Source organism: Drosophila teissieri, chromosome 3R (genome assembly GCF_016746235.2).
Source record: "Drosophila teissieri strain GT53w chromosome 3R, Prin_Dtei_1.1, whole genome shotgun sequence".
Taxonomy (NCBI): Eukaryota; Metazoa; Arthropoda; class Insecta; order Diptera; family Drosophilidae; genus Drosophila; species Drosophila teissieri.
The window spans coordinates 6608152-6626730 of NC_053032.1; the positions used below are offsets into that span (position 1 = coordinate 6608152).

Consider the following 18579-nt stretch of genomic DNA (forward strand, 5'->3'; position numbering starts at 1 on the left):
AGATTAATCCGCATTCGTTGAGCATAATTCGGACGGTCTCTGAATGCATCAATAGAGCCATTAATCATTTCCTGGCCACTCCACTGCGATTTCCTGTCGTCTTTCCCAAAAAGGTCAGTGGTTGTCATAAAAGTTTACTCGCTCACCAGTCTACGGATAAAACCAATCGACCGAAATAAAGTTGACTGGATGGGCTGGATGGATGGGTTATGGCCCGTAATTTAACTGTCTTAGAGGAGCGCGCACGCTTCCATTCCGATCCGCAGTACACTTGCGGACTACCTTTCTATCTATCTGCACTGTTATATCTGCGTACACTATATCACGCTGACGTCAAAAAATATATAAGCCTGGCACGGGAGCACGCGAGCCCGTAAGCCGCCAAATGAGGTTATGCAAGTCTCACATTACTCGCGGGCCACCATGTTTATTCATATCCACACACTCGAACATATTCACGATGCGGCTATTGTCATTGTTTCCCCCCCGAAAAGCCAGACAAATTGGGTGTTGGAAGCGCTTGGCTCAAGCGAAGATGATGGTTTTTTGGTGGCTGCCCTTAAGAGTTAATTGTGTGGTCAACTTTCGACTTTTCTATAGTGTTCAAATATTTTGAATAGTTGGTGCTTTGCGGTGAACTTGTTGTACAAATAACGAAGATAAAAAAGTGATAGATAACATCACACAGATATTCTGTGAATTCGTAGTAATTTCCGCTACATTTCTGGTCCGAATCCAGCACAATTAAATAATTAAAAACATATATATTAAAGGCCAATGTATAATCGACATAATAAATCACATATTCTCGGAAATACCCAGAGCAGAAATCAATTAATCCCATTGGGCAATGAGAATAATTATATTCAAAATTAAACAATTAGGTCAATTCGTTTTGGGGGTTTCACCTCGACTGTAAATTAAATCAGTCTTATGCTTTTTGGATATATGTATATTACCACTAAATAATGTATTTTGGTTTGGAGTCTGGTCACTGTTTCACATTACCCACTCCCAAGTCAGCTACGTGATTGGGCCTAACAAATGGCTAATTTGAACGTAGTAAATCTTCATAAACGAAAGGAAACAATTGCCCAGGCTCCTCGGACTCTTTTCAAGTAGTCAAAACCTATTTAACCCGTCACTTTGCACTCTTGCCCCAAAACGACGATGCGGTTGTTCAGTTCCTGTAGTCATCGTTCAAACGGTAGCAAGTTGCAACATTTTAAGAAGCTGCAACCCACCAGCAACCGTTCAGGCGTCCAATAATTATGAACCTTCTTGGCTGATGGCGGCAGTTTGTGTTTGAAATTATTCGCATAGTAGCCCGGGCATCGTGGCAACAACAATTGGTAGTCAGTCAACTTAACGCGATCTGCGAAACTAGCCAATTTCTGTTCGTTTCTGCCGGCTGAGTCGTGGCCAAAGTTTTCCTTTCCTTTTTCTTGCTTTGTTCAATTTGTAAAACGAAGACGAACTGCTGGGAGGAGGAAGGAAATATATAAATGAAAATGCATGTGACGAAACGGTGTTACCCTTACTCATGAGAATTAAAAAAGGTCTATAATGATTTCTAAAAATAAAAGTGACAAAGTGTTCCTTAATTACGTTTTTGGGTTTCATTGGCACATCTTAAAACATCGACCAATGTGTAATTCTCACGTTTCTCGTATTCTTCAGTTTTTTAGCAATATTATGCTAGTAATCATTCTTGTTAGAACGTAACATTTATTAAATACCAAATCAAGTAAGTAAGTAAGTAAGTAAGTAAGTTTATACCCTTACCAAGGGTATAAATGTAGGATTTACTGCATTGCATGCAGCACCCCCAGGAAATTATCTTGTCAATGGCTGCGCTTCAATTGCAGTCCAGCTATTGTTGGGCATGGTCTTCGTTTTTGGAGTCCGGGGCCAACTCCTCTGCATTTCACTTGGCCTGAGATGGACAGTAGCCCGGACCTGGCTGGCAGTTCCCTTTTTTTGGGAGCTCGTTTTTAGGTGTGTTTCTCTAAAGCTCATGATCCCAACCATATTTCTTCTTCATTTGCTGGAATAATTTACATATGGTTATATAAGCTGAATTTGGGAAGGCAAAAGGGGTAGGGTATATATTGCAAAACTCGGCTCCAACTGATGCGGCATGTTTTATTTAATTGCCATCGAGTCATACCAAGGAAAGCAGTGCAGAGAGGGGGAGAGAGAGAGTCCAAAGTCGAGTACACATGTAACCGTTAACATCGATTTCAACCAACTATCCATCCATTTATATATTTCTCTGCAATTGATGATTCGTATAGGGCAGACAGTTTTGTCTTTTGTTCGTGGTCAGTGGGTGCGTTTAGGTTTCCGCTCTCAGGAGGCCCAGCATGGGGCCTGAGTAGGGCATGGGGTCTAGTTGTCTATAAGAAATTATGTTTGGTCCTAACAATTGTCTTTAATCTACATAATTAAATTGTGTATGCTCCAAATAAATCTATTAAATTAATTGGGTTGACTACAGGTAATGTCTTTTAAAAGACATCAAAGTAGCGATCAATTTTGGCAGTATATCACCTGCAGAACAATATCAACTAACAGGTCCAACTCTTTAGTGGACTATCCCATTTCTTCGGCCCAGAAACCGGCTTCAGTCGCTAACAGAGAATAAGTTATAAATAAATCTGTGTCACTGGCAGAATCCAGCACAAGACAATAGATGGCTAAACAAAAACATCGCTAAATAAACACCCCTTAAGTCATTCCAGATTATGCAATTTATAGGAGTAAATGAAAAAATATCAAACACGCAAGCGAGAGATTAAATACAAAAGACTTGGACAACAAACTTGTTTCGGTTCTAGGCGCAGAACACGTTTAGTCGAATCTCGGCGAAACTTTCCCAGCGTCAGAAGACTTTTGGCCGAACTGTAAATTTGCTGGCATGCATATTGTAATAGTGTCACTTTGTCTTGGCCCAGTCATCTGCCTAATTAACCAAGCTTCATAAATATTCAGCAAATCGTAGATAAGAACATCTGCCAGTTGCTCGAAGACCTAGAGTTGCACGTTCCGTTCGTGTTCTGCCGCCATTAGGGCTTCAGCTTTAAGCCTTTTATTCTTTAAGTCTCTGGCCCAAAGGTGTTTTGAAATCACTCTCTATAAATATGGATACCTCAGGAGCTCTCTGTGAGAGTTTTGCCGATTATTTAAATTAAATTTTATTATAAAAGACCCAACGCCCATATGCCAATGGCAAAGTAAATACCCAAAAATTTATTCTTTCATTCTGCTGTTAATGCAATTGTTTTTCAAGCTCTGTTCTATGCAAATATTCCAACCATATCTTCCCGGCAATTACACAGCTGCACTTATCAGCCATGTTGTCTAGAACACGGCCCGACCTCAAATGACCCCGGGCATGGATTCCAGCCCAATCCACACCCCGTCCACGGACTTGCCCTTCGAGAAGTCACAGCAATTGTTCGTTTGGAACGCGATAATGCAAACATTAGACACTTCATTTCATTTGGTTTGGTCTGCCGCCGCGTCTGCGCGGCTTTCAATACCTCAATTAACCCATCATGGGCATGCGCAGCTTCTGTCTGCGGCTTTGTTTTACCTTTGGTTCGGGCTTTGTTTTGCCTTTGTATCTCCGAGATGCCTATCGAGCCAACACTTCTGCGTCGATCTACAATTTGTGAGATCCCAGATAGTCGTTGGTGGCTCGTTATGACTCGGGACCAGAACTCGGTGTGCCATTGAAAAGTCGTGAATCAGTTAAAGTTCTTGCAAATAATTGAAAGGTTCCGCGACTTGCATACTTGAACTCATTAACGAGCTCGAAGTACCATCATAGCTTTTGATATTAGGAAGTATCTAATTAACAGTGTGAAATATATTGCATTATCATTTGGACTCCTTAAAAGGGCTTGGGTGGGGAAAATGCCATTTACAGAGGCTCCTTTAGATATGTACGATATTAGGAATAATTCTCTAGGCGTAGACCTTGACATACTTGAATATTACCCGTTATGACCAACATACAAATTAACATAGCTGTTATTTTATTTATTGCACAATTTAGGTATTCCCAGAAACATTCGGATTGTAACCGTCTTCGCTCTTGATGGCCTTGACCAAAAGGGGCAAATGCTTTTGAGTTGGCCTTTAAACATCAAATGACAAATCTACCAGGAGGCACCTAATAGTCTGCAGCTGCAAAGGGCTCAGTTTGAACATGCAAACAGCATTTCAGACATTTCTTTAGGTCCTAATATTATCTAGAAAAACAAGGAATTATTATTGCCATTGATAACAAATTATTCGGTTCTTACTGGCCAGAAAATGGTGGGGTTCCGGATCCAGTTTTTTGTTGATAACCTCATCTATGTAGTCTCCGCCAGCGCTCAGCGGCAAACGTTCTATGGCAGGGTGATAAGTTGGAACATCATCTACCGGGATCTGCTGCGCCTGATCGTCCTGCTTTGCGCCAAACTGTACCGCTGCCCTTCCAAGATCTTGTTGATCCTGTTGCTGTTGTGGTACCTTATTCTTGCAGTTGAAGAATCGAATCCATGTGTGCGGTCGGAAGACTTGACCCTGCTCTCTCGGTGCCTCCTCGATCGGCGATCCTTTTAAGTCATTGCCTATCTGATCCGGACGCATGTGGCGATGATGGTGGTGGTGGTACTGCTGGTGTTGGTGCTGTTGTTGGAGACGGCTTACGTCCTCCACCACAAACAAAATGCCAGCCACAATCAGTAAGGCCACCGAGAGCAGGACCAAGAAACACAGGATGTCCTGCAGCAGGGTTCTCAAATAATCAGGATTCGCAGATCGACGCTCGCCGACAGGCGTTTGACTCTCGGCCTTGGAAATGTCCATTAGTACAAATTTTCAAGTGCCAAATTTTTAAATTAAATTTTTGTATATACAAATTTTGAATTCCGAACAATGTTTGCTGCTCAACCAACGTTGTAGAATAAAATAATTTGGGCTATCCTCGGTTGACTTAAACTGGACTGGAAATACCTCGCCTACTGGCCTGAAAAACCGTCTTTACTTTCCATTTTTGTTGTCTTCCCTGCATTCTTCGTGATAAGCCCAACTTTCCCAACGTCTTTGGAAATTGGTGTAATTGAAACTCTTTAACGGCAATCAACATGACGTTTGATGTGATTGAATTATTGGACACTTAAATGGGCGGCCTCAGTGAAATGCAAGGCAGCCAAGAAGAGTCAAATGGAAGACTCTTTAGCGCATTTTCCTATTCCTATTTTCACACCTCGGGCAGCTCTTCCCTCACCGAACCTTGGCCCTCATCCAAACCCTCGGACTGCGGGTATCACTTTGTGCCTAATGAAGATGTCTCTCCAAAACTGGAACCGAATCCGTGCCAAACTGCCGGGTCTGGAAGTTCATTAGTCAGGAAGTGTTATACATGATGCATTTGACTGTGCGGCCATGCATGTCAGGGAAATTGAGGCTTCAATTTGATTAAATAGACACTAAAAAGGGAGTCCTACTGTTACATAAACGGTACGTCTAATAAATACGAGAGGATAATATCTTTAATATCGTGAATTTAGCTTGACTTCAGGAAGTCAAATTGCAGAACTTCGTCCACAAGTTAAGCAAATGTATTCGATTCAGGCAAAACGCTTTCAATCAGCTGGCCAAAATCAATTAAAAGGCAACTGCAAATGCTCAGTTATACAATCCAGTAGTAAATTGTAAATGCCCCCACTGTTTGACGCTCCGCAACTGATAAGGCCACCTCACCCTGGAGCTGAGGAAAACCAAAAGCTCGGGCGAACACAACAATGGCAGCGGAGACATTACATAACCTCCAGCTGCCAGGGCAGGCACAATAACCTACAAATGCAACCTCACTAACCGACTGAACCTAGGCCCAAAAGGAGAAAAATAAACACCAAAATACAAAGCTAAACTGCTAAAGCCAACGTAATACAGTTTGCAGCTTCTAAAGAAAATGAAACAAAACCCGAGCGGGAAAATCATCGGGTCGAGTTATGTGTGGGAAATTGCGACAACGACAAATAAATTACGGCAACGCTTAAGGTCAAGCGATTTGTGCAGAAATGAGGCATATAGAAAACATATTGCTGCGATCTCTGCCTTTCTGATAACCAATGAAATGTATAGGTCCTCGACTGCGAACTGCCGGCTGATGAACAGTGATGCGAAAAGGCTGGACACTAATATGGGTACATCATTTTTAAGGATAAGCCAACTGAGCAATATCGTATATTGCCAATGAACAATATATTATGTTTGTGTGCGCTAAAGGATGTGGGTTACAGAGAAGACTTCCAATCTTGCATTTGGTCACAATAAAAGCTTTAGTTCACTAAATTAAAATTTAATATTAAATTATTTAAAATGGATTTAAAGTCACCCATCCATACATACTAATTCATAAGGAAACTTAATACATATGATGGAGGCCTGCGGCAGTTCGACAAAGCTCTAAAAGATCTTGCTTACAAAAGAACTATTTTAAAGTTTTTGTAAGCCCTTGGATGGTGATACTTTAAGGTGACAATCAGATTTTAATCAAAATATTTTGGTTTTAATTAAGCATATTTTTTGTAGTACCCTGCGTTAAGCTTTAGTACCTTTGCCATCACTGATACCAAGTGCCAGTCTGCTAAGCCGCCGTCGAGTCGTGGCTACCACAATTGCTGCGGGGTCAAATGGCGTTGAGGTAACGAGGCGAGCTAAATCATCGACTTCAACTGGGAGTCAACACGTGCAGAGTGTTCCATGCCCCCGGGCTGTGAATACCCGGCTCTGGAGTCGCACAGCTCGGCCAGAATTGATTGCCACTTGGGAAGGCCATTTCGGTTGCTCTTCTAGCTCGTTCGTACATATAAATCAAAAGAATTTTTTCAAATTGCAGTGCGCAGCTCTACGTCACGAATTAAAAGCCGAGGAAGGGCCAAATGATTGTCTGACATCAACCACCTACTCGGGGAGCGGCCAGGTCTGAAGAATAATCAAGGTGTCAATTTGGTATATAAGGCACTTTAGGGGGTTTTTCGGTAGTCGACGATCAATTAAATTTGTATTAGTTTTTCTATGTTATTTTGCTATATATATAGAAATGTTTCTCATTTCATTTAGGGTAGTACAATCTGCACAATCTAAGCTGTTTTCTGGGCATCTTTATAGACTGAATCATTAAGTGAGATATTTGCTGGGCAGAGATGATTGGAAAACATTTTCTAATTGGTTCAGTGTTTATTTTAAGGTAGGTAAGTTGGTGGCTTAGTTATTATTTATCATTAATCTTTGCACAATTTAGACTATTCTAATTAAAAAGTCTGACAAAAATGTTGATGTACTCGGCTGTAAACGCTGATTATAGTACAATGTTTCATGTGGATGTGGTTGCTATGACTTTTTTAAGGTTTGAACTAAATCGATTTTCTAGATGTAATCTGGACTTCCCCGTTGCATTTTTACTGATGCAAAGTTTTGCCTTTTGAGGAGGTGAATGCCTGCCCAGTTTCATAACCCCCTTTCGATAGATTGTTGCAACTAGCAACTAGTTTCGGCTTTCGGCTTCGTGCCTTTGCCTTCATGTCTTCATTTCACCCACCGCCACCACAAGATTGTGTTAAAATTTTATTTTTGCATAATTGAAAAAATTTAACAACTTTACGTTAACTGTGCGCATTTTGTAATTTCGCTCGCGTGCACATTTCGTTTACCTATCCGACCTGACCCATTCCTTGGCCAAAGCCGTAGGTTTTTTACTCGGCTGAAAACCGAGAAAACCTAAAACATTATTACAACAAGCAGCGTGATTTCCGGAAGTTGGAGCTGAAGCGCAACAAAGGCGCCTGAGCCTTAGCAAATGTCGTTGGCGTTGCTGTCGAATTGATTGTTGCAGTTGATGTTGCAGTTGTGGCAGTTGCTGCGAAGATCCAAAGAAAGTCGTGCTGCAACAGCTGCAACGGCAGCTCGGCCAAGTTGCCGTCCTGTCTTCGTGCGAACAATGTCATTTGTGTTTGTTTTATAACTAAATTTACAACAACTCGCCACTGTCGACGGCAACTCGCCACTTGCATAGCCACTAGCGCACTCAACATAATTGCTTCAGTCCATAACAACAATGCCACTAGACATTCTACTGTTCTTGTGCCATGTAACGATACTTACAGCTCTTGCTTTACTCTTTACTCTTGCTTTTTGGGAAGCAAAGCCGAAAACTACAGGGTCAGAAGTTGTATATGTACATATGTTCGATTCCGCAAAGTTGCGTCATTTTCCATATTTTTTATCATTTCTAATTAATAGCTTTTCTTCTTTGGCTACGTGGATGGCGGCTGTACGATCTTACATAATAATTATAGCAATAATGCTGTCCCGGCTAACATAAATTAGCATTATAGAAAATAGAAAGGTCTCTGTCGGACCCAAATGGCGTTGCCCAAATGGTGTTTTTGCCCTCGCATTCTATCCTCACACTTGACCATTCTTTAATTTGCTGATCGTGGCTAATTTTATAACAGGTCTCGTGGGATTTCATAAATCTTAGATGTGGCGAAATTTCCTCCAAGTGGCGGAGGCATTAAATTAATGTTCTAACATAAATTTATAATTCATGTTTAAAGGCCAGGCCAGCTCTTCTGAAATAATGATGGCTTTGTCTTGCCAACCGCCAGTTGAGGTTGATTTAATGACCTTTTTAAGATGCTGAAGACGATGCTTGCGGGATTCAGGTACTCTTATTAATTGTTTTATTGGCAGACGCTTTATAAATGTTCCACTGACAGGAAGCGCTAATTAAATATATGTTTTTACGTAATTTGTGTAATTTTTCAGGCATTTATAAATTGCATTTTAGTTCTCGATCCTTGGTAATTCCTTTTGATTGACAAGGCCACTTTAATTTTCTGGGTGTACGTGCCAAACATTCACGAGTAATGCGAATGCAGCTTTTATGAATTGATATCTGAATTTTATGAATATTACTGAATATTTAACTCTGCTCAGCTTTACGCACTTCACTCGCTACCTGACCTTTCAATTAATCATGGCTAATATATGAGTGTGAAGTTTTCAGGTGTTTTAAGATAGCTTCTGCTGACAGCCGCTATCAGACATGTTTTTCAATCGCCGCCGTATTTACCATAAAGTTTTCACACGACCGGGCAGGTTTCATGGAAGTAAGTTAGTCTGTATGAATATTTAAGTATTTTCTTCGGATATCTGTGTCTAAAATGCGAATGGTGTTTATTTTGGCTAAAGTTCAGTCAACTGTAGTCCAAGCCTAGTCTTTAAAGAAGCAATAACAAGCGGAATCTGCTATTATGCAAACTCCCCGAAAAAGAACCAAGTCATTCAAGCCTACCGATTGTATAAGTTTCGTGATCAAAAGAAATGCGGAATTCGGTATGCCCAAATCTCCATTCACAAAATTAGAGCATATAACTATTTAAACCAATTTTTCACAATTACCAAATCGACGGCCAAAGCGCACAATAGAAACTCAACGGACAAACAAACAATAATGAATTCAATATTTGCAAAAACATAATAAATAAATCGAGAAATAATTTCACCCGCAATTGCGACGTTGTCATCCCAGTTTGGTTATCAATGGAGATCACTAGGTGAGTGGCACTCGGCCGCTAATTGTGAGTTATGGAGGCCGAAATCGGAGTTGCTACCGTGGACCAAAAACAAGAATTGACATTTCGGTCAGATGGAAAATTGCGTGTTAATAGTCATGCGGGCAGACAATGGATGTGGATTGCCCACCCGGCTTTCTTTCAGCCATGGCAGCCGATCAAAGCCAAACAATTGGCATCCGTGTTGCCACAAATCAAATGCTCGTAATCGCAACAATAAGCAATTGCTGGCATTAGTCGCGATTGTTTGACCAACTTTTCGGCCTCTTTCAATTCGGGAGTGGTTGCAACAGTTCCATGGCCCACACACTAAGGAGTTCGGTACCATACTACCGACTTCCGACAACTCATCCAGGGCTGACCCATCCCATCAGCCAGGCTGATTATCAACTTAATCAGCAGCGGCTAATTGCGGTCTGCCGCCACATTTGCACTTAACCCAACAGCAATAAGTGCAGCTAAGTTGGAGTGGTTACAAATTTCCGCCTGTCAGCAGACCGACTAGATCCCATTTCCAGTGAGTGACAGAAAAACGTGTGAAAATTATGAAACTGCATTTTGATGCAACGTCTGCGGGTAAGTGGATGCGGTTGTGGATGGACTCCCGAAATAAGAAACTCCCCCCACTAAAAATGTGAGCATTAGATTGTGGCTCTGTGGGTTTTTTGACTGCAGCTACAGCGCCATCTCCAGCTGGGCTTTGTTTCGGCTGGCATCGTCTCTGAAGATCTGAGCGAGATTTGTGTGTCCTGTCATAGCGATCAAATTTTCTTTTCTCCTCGCTCACATTGCGGCGCTTAATTTGCACTGAAACTGCATTTGCAGAGCTCAAAAAGTGCCCGTCGTAGAAGCAAAATAAATAATTTTTATTGTGTTGAATTTATGAGTCATTGTTTGGCTCTTTGGAGCTTCGGCTGCCTGGCTTTTACCTTAGCTGGCTTTATCATCTAGGCTTTTGCGAGTTCATTAATTTTGCATTGCGAATTGATCGCAGGAAAGCGGCTAAGAAAAAGTATTTTCTTGTTACATTACAGGGTTATCACTGCAAATCCATTAAGGTAGCGAATAAAACTGTCTGATAGTAGAAATCGATATGGAAAAATGAGTAAGCATTACGAAGAAAATGCAAACACATAAAATATAAAAATAGTGAACAAACTTTCCAAAACTTAGAAAAAGTTAATTCTCTGTTTAGTCTAGTTAATAAGAGATAATATTTGTAAATATAAACTATACGTTTATGTATTGTTATCTCATTTTTCATATCCTAGTATGTCATTAAGTTCTGCACAATCCAGAGAACACGCCAAATGAATACGGCAAATTCAAAAATAAATGCCAAATGAATTGAATACTTTTTACAGCTGTAGATAAAAACAACAATCTCGATAGTTTTTACATCTAATTCAAATTTACTTTATTAAAAGCTATAGGTGACTTAAGCCTATTCATTTACAATTTCGCGCTTATCAATCACAAGATCACAGACCCAAGACTTTCTCCCAACCAAATTATTAAATTAAATTTTGATGTACAGAAATCTGAAAGAAAACCGCAATGCCTCACAAATTGAATTAAGTTCAAGAGTTCAGAATGAGCCGATGCCGCTATTGTGCCACAAATTGTTAAGTGAGTACTCCTGACATAGGAGCATTTTGGATCCCGCAGCTTATGCAATGGGCCAACAAAAGCATCCAACTGGCGTGGCCGCTGGGCCCGAGGTTGATGTCATCAGTGCGTCATCAGCTTCCCTTTGGTCTCCGGCAGAAACAGTCCCAAGACAATGAATCCGAAGAGGCACATGCCCGCCGACATGAACATGGTGGCAGGCAGGCCCTGATCGTAGATCATTGTGGGGTAGATCTTCAGAGCCACAAAGATAAATCCGCTAAATGTTGCCATGCTCAAGGAGGTGCCAATGGAGCGGATCTGCATGGGTAAGGAAAATATAGAAATAGATATCTTTGGAGCTGAAGCATAAGAAATGTTTGGTTGCAATTATTGATCATTTTGCACCCGTTACTCATAGATAATAATGGTATACTAGATTCGTTGAAAAGTAAAACAGTAAAAGGCTAGATTTCTCAACAATTTTTTTGTCCCACTCTAATGCTCACAATACGTCAAATAACTATCAATGTTAAAATTTCTGCTTCGCACTTCTACTAGGTGAGTAACAGGTTTCTGATAGTCGGGAAACTTGACTATACATAGAATTCTCTCTTATTTTTCAATTAATTCTTTTTTTCCCCCATTTTTATCAATATGCCAGAAAAATGTGAAAATAGTCGGGGTACTCGACTATAGCGTTCCCTCTTCTTTTCAATTCTAAAGTGGACATAAACTTCTTTCCGAATCACTCACCTTAGCTGGGAGCAGCTCAATGATGATGATGAAGATCAGGGCAATAACTCCTAGTGAAGCAATGCTGGCCACAAGGCACATGATAACCAGAGGAAGCCATCCATTCTGATTCAGAAATTCCTCCGAGGCGAAGCACTTTAGTAGAGCAATGGACAGCTCACCCAGGCCCATTCCACCCATCGAGGTGAGGAGCAGAACACGACGACCCAGTCTGTCCACCAGGACCACAGCACTGAAGATTCCCACCAGCTGGGCAGCTCCAACCACAATGGTGCTGGTGTTCGGATCAAGATTGTTGCCCAGCTCCGCAAAAATGTGCGATGTGTAGTTGAATATGGCGAAGCTCCCTGACAGCTGATTGCAGATGATCAGCACAAAGATCAGGCCGAATATCTTCAGCGTAGGTACGTTTACTGCAAGGGTACGTAATTATTTAAACAGACCTTACTTAGCTATAGATAATTTGTATTTTAACTGTAATCATTTTCTTTAGAATAGAGTGCGGATATAGCGCAATATTATACAATCTACAAATATTTTCATATCTTACTCACTGAAATCTCGCCAAGAAATGCTCTCGGTGACGCCGCCGCTGAGAACCTGAAGTCGAAATGTGTCAAACTCAATTTTAGCCGCGTCATGCTTAGAAGCTTCCTTGTCGGAGGAAGTGGGTGGCGTCAGATTCTTGTAGAAGTAGAAAGACTTCTCGGCCTGGTCATCGCGGCCTCGTCTCAGCAGATATTGCGGTGTCTCCGATAAGCCAATAATTGCCAGCATAAACACCACCGGCAGAGCAACGATAATACACGGCATCAGTTTGTACGAGAGATACGAGGCCAGTGTAAAGCCAACCATCATACCGATGCTAACGTACATCATGGCCATGGACGATAACGCTCCCCGAACGCTAAGATAATGATGTATTGTATTTCAGTTTATATTAAAATAATTAATGTATTGGATTTAAATGTTAAATGGATTTAAATAAGAATGTATGTGGTCATTATAAGGCCACCAGCTGGATGTAATACCTTGTTTCAAAATTCTCTTAATATGGACGTGAAATCAATTATTCTATCCACCAAATATTAATGATCAACAAAAATAATTTCGAAATCGGATGAAAAATTAATTCTTTTCAAGTATAGTTGCAATAAGCAATGAGCTACCGGCCATTTTGATTAATATCATTTTTTCTATCTGTTTTTTTCTGTAAACACTTTTGTAAATTACATGGCGCAACAATACTCCAGTTGAATGTTAAAATAAAAACAAGAGAGAACGCTATAGTCGAGTTCCCCGACTATCTGATACCCGTTACTCAGCTAGTGGAGTTGCGAAGGAGGCTCTTCAACTCTGAAATTTTTTGGCGGTTTGTGGGCGTTAGAGTGGGCGTGGCAAATTGATAGAAATTAACAAGACTAGTACATAAATGAAAAAATATCAAAACATTTTTCAAAATTGTGGGCGTGGCAGCTTTGGGCGGTTTGTGGGCGTTACAGTGGGCGTGGCAACATAAATCGACAAACATGCGCTGCGTCTATGTCTCTGGAGTCTGTATGCTTAATATGAACTTTCTAGCTTTTGTAGTTCCTGAGATCTCGACGTTCATACGGACGGACAGACAGACGGACAGACAGACGGACAGACAGACGGACAGACAGACGGACAGACAGACGGACAGACAGACGGACGGACAGACGGACATGGCCAGATCGACTCGGCTTTTGATCCTGATCAAGAATATATATACTTTATATGGTCGGAAACGCTTCCTTCTGCCTGTTACATACTTTTCAACGAATCTAGTATACTCTTTTACTCTACGAGTAACGGGTATAATAAACGAATTAGTTTTCCGCCACACGGTCACTAAAAAGAGGCAATCCTTAATTCCACGTAATTACTTTCAATCGTACAATAATTCCCCGACCTATATCTAATCGTTATAGGGTAGACAAACGTGTTTCGATATTATTGAATATGTGAACGTAGTCTGAGCTTATCAGTGCACGTAAAACTTGAAATAATCTATAATTAATAGATTACCTTTAATCGGAAATGTTGTTCCTCAATTGAAAATAACGCGACTTACCTATTGTCGGCAATTTCGGCTATGAATATGGGCAAGACGACGTAGCAGCCACCTCCGGACATTCCCGCCAGGAATCGACCAGCATACAGATAAGTAACGTCTTGGGCGGAATAGATAAGGATCCAGTAGATCTAACGAATTTAAAAAAAAAGCCGTGCAGTGACTCAAACTCTTGGGAAACCCCTTGAAAATATTTGGAACTTTATCTACCATATTGGGTATGGCCAAGAAATACATGCACACTTTACGGCCCAACCGATCGAGTAGCAGTCCGAAGATTATATTGCCGGCCAGCGAGCCTAGGCCGATAAGTGATCCAACCCTGACAACATCGAAGAGTTAAGCCACAGGGATTTCTACTGGCAGGATATCAAGCTTACCAGGATGCCTGGGTAATGGTCAGGGGATCTCCCAGAGGGCTTTCGTCGGATCCGAGCAGTCGAAGAGAGGGAGATAGCCATCCCACGGCAATTCCATGGGTTAGCGTCATAATATGCACTTGGATTAGTGAACTTTAATAAATTTCTCTCTAGGGTTCTTTGAATTTTAACCCACCCGTCATGGTGGCAATAAATTGCCATCGGTACCGCGCACTAAAAACACTCAACTTCTGCGGTGGACTTGAATCAAAAGTCATATTGCATATATAAAAGTAGGACTCCTGAAAATGTTCCGCTTTTCGATTCCGAATTAACCACTGGGCGCTCGTTTGTCTACTGAGGGTTCTCAATTTGAGTGACAAGAGCTTATGTAGTGGAAATCACGCCAGATAAGCTTACTTCCCAATCTTCTGGTAATCGTAAACAATAATGACGACTGTAAAATTGTTGAAGATTAGATAAGTTTTAAGTAGTCGGAACGTAGTACCGCTGATTAATGCAAAACGCTCCCATTTGAATAGGTCTGGGGAAGTCTGCAAATTTTGTTAAAAAAAAAACACTTGACAGTCAGACTAATCTTACCGTTGAACTGTTGGATAGCAGCAATAAGACTGTGTAAATTTGCATAACTTTGCATGGGTAAGGGGACAATATTTACCTAAGATTGGTAAAGTATACATTGTATACAGTTTTTATTTTATACCCGTTACTCGTAGAGTATATGGGGTATACTAGATTCGTTGAAAAGTATGTAACAGGCAGAAGGAAGTGTTTCCGACCATATAAAGTATATATATTCTTGATCAGGATCAGTAGCCGAGTCGATCTGACCATGCCCGTCTGTCCGTCTGGCCGTCTGTCTGTCTGTCTGTCTGTCTGTCCGTATGAACGTCGAGATCTCAGGAACTACAAAAGCTAGAAAGTTGAGATTAAGCATACAGACTCCAGGGACATAGACGCAAGTTTGTCGATTTATGTTGCCACGCCCACCTTAACGCCCACAAACCGCCTAAAACTGTCACGCCCACACTTTTGAAAGAGGTTTTGATATTTTTTAATTTTTGTATTAGTTTTGAAAATTTCTATCGATTTGCCAAACAACTTTTTGCCACGGCCACTCTACCGCCCACAAACCGCCCAGAACTGCCACGCCCACACTTTTGAAAAATGTTTTGATATTTTTGCATTTTTGTATTAGATTTGTAAATTTCTATCGATATGCCAAAAAACTCTTTGCCACGCCCACTCTAACGCCCACAAGCCGCCAAAAACTGTCAGTGTTAAAGACTCTCCTTCGCACTTCCACTAGCTGAGTAACGGGTATCAGATAGTCGGAGAACTCGACTATAGCGTTCTCTCTTGTTTTTTTTTAGAGTTATCGCCATGTAGACATTTATTATGAATTTATATACATTTTCTCTTTAAAATGTACAGCTTTTTTCGATCTTTATTCCAAAGGAAGTTTATTAAACAATATTATAAAACATTACATTAGATAATGGAAGCAAGAGGAAATTATAATATTTATTAGGTGGAATGCATATTCTAAAACGCCCTGAAATCTACACATATTTCAATGGTTCATCTCAATACGCTTTCTTTTATTCCTTGTGGCTTGCTGCTAGAAATATATCGCTTTCACTAATCTCAGATTTCGCAAACCTCGCTGTTTATCACTTACCTAGACTACGTGAATTTGTACTTCGATTTGTACTGGTTTTACTTAACACGTACTAGAAATTAACCCATTATTGGATAATGCTCTTGCCCCTGGTCTCAGGCAAAAAGATTCCCAGAACTACTAAGCCAAGTAGGCAGAAACTCGCAGACATAAACATTGTGACATGCAGTCCATAATCGTTGATCAGGACAGGATAAGTCATGAGGGCAATGAATATGGAGAGACTGAGTCCGCACATACTGATGGAGATGCCGGGGGCGCGGATCTGCAAGACCAAGAGTTTTAAGTAAAATCCTATGATAAATAAGCATACCCGAGCTTACCTTTAAGGGCAGAAGCTCAACTATGATGACAAATGTAAGAGCCACAATGCCCGCTGACGCCATGTAAGCCACAATGCCCATTAGAGTTAGTCCAATCCAACCATTGCGGTCTAAAAATTCCTGTGAGGCAAAGGACTTCAATAGACCCACACCCAGCTCAGCCAGACCCACTCCGGCCAGCGATGGGATCAAAAGGCGTCGACGACCCACTCGGTCTACCAGGAAAACGGCGCTGATCAATCCAAAAATCTGCACAACACCCAGAAATATGCCGCATAAATTAGGTTCCATCCTGCTACCGAGCTGTTCGAAGATGGTCGACGCATAGTTGAAGATGGCAAAAGATCCCGACATTTGATTGGAGACCAGCAAAACAGCGATTAGCCCAAATGCTCTTCCTGAGACTTTGTTAACTGAGTTGAAGATAAAAATGTATCATTGTAAAGTAAAACAGTTTTTCTATGATAATGATGTCTCATCAGAAGAGGTAAATATTAATGTTAGAGTGGCTGTGCTCTGAAGAATTCTGGCATTTTATATAAATAATTAATATATTTCAAATACAAATTGATTTAATACGTGCGATGTCTACAAGATTTGGTTATTTGAACTAAATTTGGTTATTTGAACAATTTTTAACTTACAGAAATCTGCACGAGTAAACTTTTCTGATATGCCGCTGGCGAGAACTTTATTTCGCAAGTTGTCAAATTCAGCTTTAATTTCTTCCTGTCTGGCTGGATCCTTCGACAAATTGTTGTAAAAGCAAAAAGACTTCTCGGCTTTTTCTTCATGGCCCCGTTTCAGTAAGTCCTGTGGCGGCTCAGGAAGGGGAATGATGAGGCACAAATATAGAATTGGCAGGACAATGACGACGCACGGAAGCACATGGTAGGATAGGCAATAGACCAACACAAATCCCACCGTGATGCCACTACAGAGGGTCATCATAAAAAAAGAGCCTAGAGTTCCACGAATGCTTAAGGAAAGTTGTGGTTAAACTAGTCTGAATACTATCCGATTTAGCTAGCGGTTGCTCGCAGTTGAGTTTTGGAATGACTTACCTATTATCAGATACTTCCGCGATAAATACAGGGAAGCAAACCACCAAAGTGCCACCAGAAAATCCCAAAAGTACACGACACACATAAAAATATACTGATTTGCTTGCGAAGTAGATTAAGATCCAATTGATCTGTAAACATTTTAGTGCTTAGTCTTTTGGGAGCTCGTTAAACTAAGGCAAAGTTTTATTTACGATATTTGGTAGGGGCACGAAGTACATGCACTTCTTAATTCCGAAATACGAGACCGGTACGCAAATTACCACATTGCAAAACAGACACCCAATTCCAAAAGCCGCACCGATCCTGAAAATCTCAATGATCCCGGTTATATTTACACCAAAATTCACTATTTCAATTGCTGACATACCACTTCACCTCGCTGGTGTCAATTGGTTTTCCAATGGGACTGTTGTCGGAGATGAGAGTGGGCAGAGTGGGCGAGAACCATCCTAGCGATATTCCTTGAGTCAATGCCATAATGCACACTGGTGAAAAAATATAACGTATCACCGATTGATCAAACAGATCACCGGATTCTTACCCACATATCAGGGTGGAAAGCAACTGCCAGCGGGTGCGTCTGCTACAGATTTGCATATTCTATCGTTGCCTGGAGCTGGCTGAAATGATGATATGATATGATGATATGATATGACATGAGGAATGCACTCCTTAGTTGACACTTCGATTTTCCTAAATTAAGAAAGAAAGAAACACAAACTCTACTGGTAGACTTATGAATTAAAACAACAATTAAATCAGTTTGAGTGCTATGAGAATGTAAATATGATGCATGTTTTTAAACTCTAGGAAATAGTAATTTAATTTGTAATAGCCGTGGGTTTTTAATCTTAAAAAATGGTGGTTCATAGATTCCATAAAACAAACATTGATTTTCGTGTCACTTTTTGGATCATTAGAGTGGTGAAACCCCTTAATAGAGGTATAAAATACGCAAACGCACGAAATTCGCTTATATCTTATGTTTACTCATAACCCAAATGACAGCAAAGTGGATGAGGAAATGC

The 18579-nt window shown here is 40.8% G+C and overlaps 3 protein-coding genes across 6 annotated transcripts; all 3 read right to left on the minus strand.

The window, feature by feature from the left end:
* Positions 1 to 4026: 4026 nt before the first annotated feature.
* Positions 4027 to 4973, minus strand: LOC122621270. The gene is made up of 2 exons (XM_043799087.1): positions 4314 to 4973; positions 4027 to 4259 (listed from the first exon to the last, which is right to left on the minus strand). The coding sequence occupies exons 1-2, from the start codon at positions 4861 to 4863 to the stop codon at positions 4243 to 4245; spliced, it is 567 nt and encodes a 188-aa protein (XP_043655022.1). The 5' UTR covers positions 4864 to 4973; the 3' UTR covers positions 4027 to 4242.
* Positions 4974 to 11046: 6073 nt separating this feature from the next.
* On the minus strand, positions 11047 to 14802 carry LOC122620325 (facilitated trehalose transporter Tret1). Its single transcript, XM_043797735.1, has 7 exons — positions 14656 to 14802; positions 14481 to 14598; positions 14311 to 14422; positions 14101 to 14231; positions 12560 to 12912; positions 12006 to 12418; positions 11047 to 11570 (listed from the first exon to the last, which is right to left on the minus strand). Exons 1-7 carry the CDS (start codon positions 14735 to 14737, stop codon positions 11373 to 11375), a joined length of 1407 nt encoding a protein of 468 aa, XP_043653670.1. The 5' UTR covers positions 14738 to 14802; the 3' UTR covers positions 11047 to 11372.
* Positions 14803 to 16011: 1209 nt separating this feature from the next.
* On the minus strand, positions 16012 to 18283 carry LOC122620326 (facilitated trehalose transporter Tret1-2 homolog). 4 transcript variants are annotated; one of them, XM_043797736.1, is made up of 8 exons: positions 18097 to 18283; positions 17919 to 18036; positions 17743 to 17854; positions 17549 to 17679; positions 17129 to 17463; positions 16485 to 16897; positions 16162 to 16426; positions 16012 to 16098 (listed from the first exon to the last, which is right to left on the minus strand). In XM_043797736.1, exons 1-7 carry the CDS (start codon positions 18146 to 18148, stop codon positions 16229 to 16231), a joined length of 1359 nt encoding a protein of 452 aa, XP_043653671.1. In that variant the 5' UTR covers positions 18149 to 18283; the 3' UTR covers positions 16012 to 16098; positions 16162 to 16228. The 4 variants fall into 4 exon arrangements, with proteins under 4 accessions (XP_043653671.1, XP_043653672.1, XP_043653673.1 ...); XM_043797737.1 differs by having other exon boundaries at positions 16012 to 16101; XM_043797738.1 differs by having other exon boundaries at positions 18093 to 18216.
* Between the last annotated feature and the right edge of the window lie 296 nt (positions 18284 to 18579).